Raw genomic sequence first — 7,968 nt, 5'->3', positions numbered from 1 at the left:
CTTTTTGGCCCCTGATTGTAAGACCACAAGGAAAACAATGTTTGTCGTTGTTTTCCTTACCCGAAAAAATTACGCTATGGTTTAAATTGTCTTATGAGATAATTGCTGTATCTGGAAAGCTTCCATTTTCACTACTCTGAGTTTATTTTAAAATGCAAAGTCTACTGCAAGGATCACATGCCTGAGTATGTGCATTCAGGGTTGTAGAGGAGTTAGTTTTAAAAGCATAAAGAGGCAGCAGCTTTCCTTTTGCCTCCTCGGCCGCAGCCATGAGTACGCTCAGGCTGCAGAAGAGGCTCGCCTCCATCGTCCTCCGCTGCGGCAAGAAGAAGGTCTGGTTGCACCCAGATGAGACCAACGAGATTGCTAATGCCAACTCCCGCCAGCAGATCAGGAATCTGATTAAGGATGGGCTGATTATCCACAAACCAGTGACCGTCCACTCCCGGGCTCAGTGCCAGAAAAACACCCTGACCCGCAGGAAAGGCAGGCACATGGGCATAGAGAAGCATAAGGCTACAGCCAAAGCGCGCATGCCAGAAAAGGTGACCTGGATGAGGAGGATGCGGATCCTGCGCCGCCTGCTCAGAAGATACCGGGAGTCCAAGAAGACTGACCGCCACAGGTACCAGAAGGTGAAGGGAAACGTGTTCAAAAGTTAAGTGGATACTGGGCCTGGCAGCGTGGCCTAGTGGCTAAAGTCCTCGCCATGAATGCGCTGGGATCCCATATGGTCGCCGGTTCTAATCCCAGCAGCTCCACTTCCCATCCAGCTCCCTGCTTGTGCCCTGGGAAAGCAGTCGAGGACGGCCCAAAGCTTTGGGACCCTGCACCCGTGTGGGAGACCCGGAAGAGGTTCCTGGTTCCCGGCTTCAGATCGGCGCAGCACCGGCCGTTGCAGCTCACTTGGGGAGTGAATCATCGGACGGAAGATCTTCCTCTCTGTCTCTCCTCCTCTATTTATAGCTGACTTTGCAATAAAAATAAATAAATCTTTAAAAAAAAAATAAGCGGATCCTCTCGGAGAACATCCACAAGCTGAAGGCTGACCAGGCCAAGGCCCGCGGGTCTAAGACCAAGGAAGCCCACAAGCCCCGGGAAGAGTGCCTGCAGGCCAAGAAGGAGGAGATGATCAAGACCCTGTCCAAGGAGGAGGAGACCAAGAAGTAAAGCTCCCCCTCGTGTGTGTGTACACAGTGGCCTCGGCGAGGGCTGTGCGTCAGCCATCAACATAAAGCATGTCCCTGTCAAAAAAAAAAAAAAAAAAAGAGGCAGCAAAAGTAGATGGTATTAGCCCTTAACCATTTTTACATTTATACAGATAGATAGGAACATATTGTGGTTGTGTGTCTTTGACCTCTGTGTGTGTGTGAGAATTTTTTCAACACAAGGAGGGAAACAAAATCCTGCGTTTTAAATGACTCATCCTATAGAGCCATGTATAGGAGTCAAAGAAGCCTCGCCTCTGTTCCTTATTACTGAAAGTTATAGCTTGTATAGTAAGAATTGAATGATAGACTTTGGAGTGACCCCAGGTTTCTTTGTACTAATTACTTGACAGTTGTGAAGCTCTGAAGTGAAGGGCTGAAAGTCAGAGAGTAGATGGGAGACTTGTGCTCAGGAGTGTCTCCAGCCGTATGTCTGCATCCTCGAGGTATGACCCCAGATAAATCACACCATAATTCCACTGGTTCTCGTTAATTAATGTATGTAATGACAATGAGAATCATACCTCAAATAAATTGTGCTTGTGTCAATGGTTATACAGAAGTACATCAGTACAGGAAAATATCTGCAAGCATTTGAGCTATCATTTTCCCATGTGTTATGTGCATTTAGATGGGATATCACAAAGTATTTTGCATATCATAATGCAGAAAGCTGCTTTCTCTCTTTTTATATAAGTTGACCCTTATCAAGTTCAATCAGGCTAGAATATAAAACCACCTGGAAAGTGTAAGATTCAGGGCTAGGAGTGGGCCTAGTCAGGAAATTGTGGGTACCTCTCTGATGGGCTGCAGCTCCCACCTGTGAGCGTGAGATGCAGGACTGGGCATGGGCCTGGCTAAACAGACAGTGGCACTGCCTGCATGAGTGTGGGCTGGATAGTGTGGTACATTGGGTTGAGCTAGGCTCCAGTGCCCATGATGTGTACTAGAGCTGAATGGAATGTGGGACAGACTGGACCAGTCGGCTGCACATAATGGCATGCACAGGAACCAAGGCTGGGGGTGGGCCTAGTGGGGGTTACTGGGGGGTGACTCCAACTAGGCTGCAGTTCCAGCTGGTGTGCATGAGGGCCAAGTGTGTAGTGGGCGGTATTTGGCTGGGTCACAGCAACCACTGCTTTGCCTATGAGATGCAGCTGGGGAGAAAGCTGACAGGCGACTGCAACCACCTCTGTGTGCACAGGCTATGTGGGTGATGGACTGAGCCGCATCACACACTGGCAATCACACAAAGGAGTCAGGTTGGGGTCACCTCTGGCAAGGTTTCTTTGGGGAGCGCCCCCCCACTGGATCACTGGACTCAGAACTCCAAACATGGTGAAAATCACAGAACCTGTGGGCTCACCATGGAGAGCGTGAGTTTGAAGTGGGTCTCCACAGCTGCCGAGGCCTGTGGGGTGGGCAACATGCTCAGAAGCTCATGGGGGACATAACAACCAGATCGCTGAATCCTGCAGAGGATGTCTAGTACCACGGAGGGCAGAACAAATTGCACAGCTTTCCTGGCCAAACTTTGACAGTGAATATCTGGGCAAATCGAATAAAGTGAACTATGTCAGCCAATGGACATTGGAAAGCTTTCCTCAAGGTTGGAGCAACAAAATCAGCAGCATCTCAGAACCATCCAAGCCACTTAAGTATCCTTGGAACATGCTCTACACCGGGGACCCTGAGATGGTATCAGGTTGCTTCCTCCCATTCCTGGGTACTAATGTAGTTGGTCTGCTTGGAGTGGTTTTCTCACCTTCACTCCCCACTCTCCCCAGACACAGGGGGGAAAATGGAGACTGGAGGCAGTTACCGCATTCACGTTCCCCCACTCTCTGACCCTCCCCACCCTAATCAGTGATCCACAATACTATGTATCCCCTTCAACTATAAACATCATCAAAAATAAAATGATTTTATTATTTTTTAAAAAGGAGCCTTATTAAGATTAAACAAATGAAGTAAGACAGCATTAAACACATTATTTGTTTTACTACATGCCAGGAAAAGTCTAAACCATTTTACACTCTGAACTCATCAATACAGCAGTACAACATATAGCTACCGTTGTGAACAACCACACCTTACAGATGAGGAAACTGCCCTGCATGGAATTACAACTTGAAATGAGGTACCCCCAGATAGCAGTGGTGGTAGTGGGGACTTAACTTCAAGCAATCTTGAGGTCACATTTAATCTTACATTATGTATGATTTTATTAGTAAGCTTGTGCAATGCAATATATTTAGCCATTTTGCTTACTCTTGTTCACTCCACCTTGACATAGGACTTCTCATTCAGTTCAGCTGTCACAATCTCCCATCTCACCTTCACTGTCCTCCCCGTGATCAATTTCACACAAGGCAACCAAGATTATATTTTAAGGAAGGACCTAAAAGCTCTCCAAATTCTTCCCGTCGTGCAAACAAGATATGAATTTTTAAATCTAGTTCTCTAAACTTTCATTTATAGATTCAACTGATATTTTTACTTTCATCAAATCAACCAAGTTTTGTATGTAAAACTGAATTGCTTAGCAGTGCCTGAAAGTGTTTTTTTCCCCTTCACATTATTGATCATGTTAGAAATATCCTCTTTTGCTAGAGTCTGTTTCTGTCAGCCTCTGCCACTGATGTAAGTGTGAGCTTTGCCATCGCACAGCTCTTGATCTCAGTTTAGAAGCTCTCTCCCCTTCCCTCAGTAATTTTGGCAGAAAAGTTGTAGTTTCTATAGCGTGCCTGTATAAAGCTGGGAACATTTGCATTTGCATAAGTATGTATTCCAAATGAGCCATTTGCCTTATTGTAGACTTATGAATGGAACATTCTTTCACCATCCTTACTACATTTTAGTGTAATTGAATAATGTGTTGAACGAGTGAGTGAAAAACTGAATCAACTGTGGTGGCATTGATGAGTTTCTGCCACGTTGACTTAATTCTTTATTTTACACAACATTGTAGGTGTATTTAAAAAGAAGAAAAAGACTTACAGAAGTAAGGTGGCATGTATCCCTGACAGGTATAGCACAAGCAAACCATCTGTAGAGATGTACCTAAATTCTACAAAGCACTTTCAACATGTTAGTAGACTTTAGTGAAAATGGTAGCCATCAATTAAATGACCAACTCTAACTCTGCAAAACAAAAATGCTAGGTATAATTCGTAAGAATGGTTGAGTTTTAGGAAAGCAGGTATTTGAGGGCTGACTTCGTAGCACAATAAGTAAAACCAGTGCCTGCAATGCTGGCATTCTGTTTGGTTGCCACATTGTGTCCTCACTGCTCCACTTCTGATCTAGCTCCCTGCTGATGGCTTGGGAAACACAGCAGAAGTGCTAAAAGGCTTGAGGCCCTACCACTTAGGAGACCTGGTAAAATTGCCTAGCTCCTGGCTCTTGGCTCCTGGCTCCTGGCTCCTGGATTTTGCTTGACCCAGTAAACCATGTGTGTACCATAAGTGTACTTCACAGCCATATGTGAAGTACACTTCACATGGAGGATTTCTTTTTTTTTCTATCTCTTTCCCTCTCTCTCTTTTTATTACTATGACTTTCATATCAATCAACAAATAGATCCCTTAAAAACACAGTTATTTCATTAAAAAAAATAACAGCAGAGTGAATTTCAGAATTCCATGATTCTAAGAAGGACAAAGTTCTGATAGAGTTGATTTAGAGTGTATTATATTTGTAAGGAACTGAAATACATATTAATGTGTAGTTGTATGCATACACATTTGTAATCTGAATTTCCTTTCAAATACTATCAAGCAAATAAACTCCTACTCTGTTGCATGCAAACAAAATGAAAACATCGGAGAAACACAAAGAGAATCTCACAAGGCAGCCTCACGCTGATGTCTGACTCCTTTGTTGTATTGTTCTGAGCACTTAGTGACAGATACTTTGAGGATGACAGCATTTCATCACCATCATGAGATTAAAGCTCCTTTGCAAATGTTAGTGCCAACACTGTTCAGATATGTCAGCAGAGTAGACAAATCAATAAAAATCCCCGAGGGTGAGATGCCATTGAGGCCAAAGGATGCAAGAATGTTCTGTTGAGGTCAGGGGAAACAGGCCTCTGGGGCTGATGGAAATAGCAGCGATCTCTAAGCTCTCAATTATTCTCTAGCTCTACCAACCTTCTTGGATTTTAAATTTCCATTAATTTATTTATTTCTGGAAAAGGTGGGTGTGAGAGAGGGAAGGCGAAGTGGTGCTAATGAGTAGCATTTTTTGAATCCGTAGCGTAAACCTATTCGTACAACTTAGGGCACTCTTTTTTTATTGAAAGATATGTGTTGAAGCTCAAAGTCACACAAAAACCTACTTGTATTTATTTTGCCTGCTGTCAAATGGAAACATTCGGCAGGACAGTTGCCCCTTAAACTTTGCTTGTATTTCAGACTCTCATTACAAACCAACAAAAGAAAAACAAATGTTTATACCTTTAGAATGTATTTATCCTTCATTCTCAGTTCAGAAGATGTCTTTAGCCCTTTGTGAGTTTCTCATTGCAAAATGTTATCTTAAATCATAATTGCCACTAACTACTAGTGAATTAGATACAAACACTAATAGCTGTTAAGCCATAGTGCATTGTGGTCTAGCTCTGCAGCAGAGCCTGCAGAAATGGTACACACACACACACACACACACACACACAAAGGCAGTTTCTTGAGGCAGTCTGAGGATAGCTGACTTGGAGGATGGAAAATGAAAAAAACCTATTGAACCTGTTTCCCAACTAGAAGCAATTCCAACACCACACACACACACACACACCAGTGAGAGAAAAGAATGTCCAGTAAGTCCCCATTTTCTGTCTGACATGGCATGTGAGGTCTTTACATATTCTAAGAAACACAAACATAGTAAGAAGTACATATTGTAATCCTTACTTTAGAAATACTGAGGAACCTATAAAATTTGTCCAATTCTTACAATTTCTAACATAGCGAAACAATTAAAGTTCTAAAAGAAAAAATTCTCTCGTGCACATACAATACATGCACACATAGAATTTTAGAATGGTACATAAATTAAACGACAAAATTTTACTACTTCATGTCAGGTTAAACCATATGTTCTATGATTTTAAATGGCTGATTTAGTCAATACAAAAAAAGTTTTCTCAAGTTCCAACACACTTTATTGGATAAGGAGCGTACTGCTAGTAGAAGAAACTGTGCAAAAAGACAAAAGGTTTTACATTTTTTAAAAAGAAATTCATTTTAAAAACACAGACATGTCCCATTCACTGGCTCACTGCACAAATGCCCTCAAGAGCTGTGGCTGAGCCAGGTTCGGACCTCCAGGAACTCCCATAGGGGACAGGGGTTCACGTGCTGCACACCCTCCTGCTACTCCCCTGGTTCTGCAGCAGTAGGAATTCGGAATCCAAAGTGTACCTGGGACTCAAGTCCAGGCAGTACTTTCTGGAATGTGAGCATTACTTTTGACCCCTTGGCTAAGATGCTAAAAGCTCCTTCTGAAAAAAAGGCCCATCCTAAATAAGAAAGATATTAATTGTTAGGTGCACAAAAGAATGTATGTGTGGGGCCCGGCGGCGTGGCCTAGCGGCTAAAGTCCTCGCCTTGAAAGCCCCGGGATCCCATATGGGCGCCGGTTCTAATCCCGGCAGCTCCACTTCCCATCCAGCTCCCTGCTTGTGCCCTGGGAAAGCAGTCGAGGACGGCCCAAACCTTTGGGACACTGCACCCGTGTGGGCGACCCGGAAGAGGTTCCTGGTTCCCGGCATCGGATTGGCGCGCACCGGCCAGTTGCAGCTCACTTAGGGAGTGAATCATCGGATGGAAGATCTTCCTATCTGTCTCGCCTCCTCTCTGTATATCCGGCTTTCCAATAATAATAAAATCTTTAAAAAAAAGAATGTATGTGTGAAACATAATTTTTTCCTGTTAGATGTGTTGAAATTTGGGGCTGCATTAAGAGCAATACAACATCTGAAGCCAAAGAGAAAAAAAATCTGCTCTGTATTGAATTAATCAATCTTAAAATAATTTATTTTATGAAGTTCTACTTAGCATATTTATGAACAGATACAGAAAGACCAGGATACATTCTTACTAGAACAATTAAATTACTAAAAGTAGTATTTTTTTTTCCATAAGAGTTGAAAAAACTGGCAGTGTTAGGCCTAGAAGAAAAAAAAACTTAAGTAATAATTTTGTATTTTAAATATTACCATATGGATAATTGCCTAAGAAAATATTACTTTGCAAAGGTGAAAAATCGGGCCCTGCGGCGTGGCCTAGCAGCTAAAGTCCTCGCCTTGAACGCCCCGGGATCCCATATGGGCGCTGGTTCTAATCCCGGCAGCTCCACTTCCCATCCAGCTCCCTGCTTGTGGCCTGGGAAAGCAGTTGAGGACGGCCCAATGCATTGGGACGCTGCACCCGTGTGGGAGACCTGGAAGAGGTTCCTGGTTCCTGGCATCGGATCAGCGCGCACCGGCCCGTTGCGGCTCACTTGGGGAGTGAATCATCAGACGGAAGATCTTCCTCTGTCTCTCCTCCTCTCTGTATATCTGACTTTGTAATAAAATAAATAAATCTTTAGAAAAAAAAAAAGGTGAAAAATCGGACCCGGCGGTGTGGTCTAGTGGCTAATGTCCTTGCCTTGAATGCCTCAGGATCCCATATGGACGCCAGTTCTAATCCCAGCAGCTCCACTTCCCATCCAGCTCCCTGCTTGTGGCCTGGGAAAGCAGTGGAGGATGGCCCAA

The 7,968-nt window shown here is 43.7% G+C and overlaps 1 protein-coding gene across 1 annotated transcript; it reads left to right on the top strand.

Annotated features, from left to right (window-relative positions):
- Window positions 1–247: 247 nt before the first annotated feature.
- LOC101529032 (large ribosomal subunit protein eL19-like) lies at window positions 248–1,170 on the top strand. The gene is made up of 2 exons (XM_058667361.1): window positions 248–635; window positions 1,012–1,170. Exons 1-2 carry the CDS (start codon window positions 270–272, stop codon window positions 1,168–1,170), a joined length of 525 nt encoding a protein of 174 aa, XP_058523344.1. The 5' UTR covers window positions 248–269.
- The last annotated feature ends 6,798 nt before the right edge of the window (window positions 1,171–7,968 follow it).

Source organism: Ochotona princeps, chromosome 8 (genome assembly GCF_030435755.1).
Source record: "Ochotona princeps isolate mOchPri1 chromosome 8, mOchPri1.hap1, whole genome shotgun sequence".
In the NCBI taxonomy this organism is placed as follows: Eukaryota; Metazoa; Chordata; class Mammalia; order Lagomorpha; family Ochotonidae; genus Ochotona; species Ochotona princeps.
This window is presented reverse-complemented; position numbering and strand designations above follow the sequence as displayed.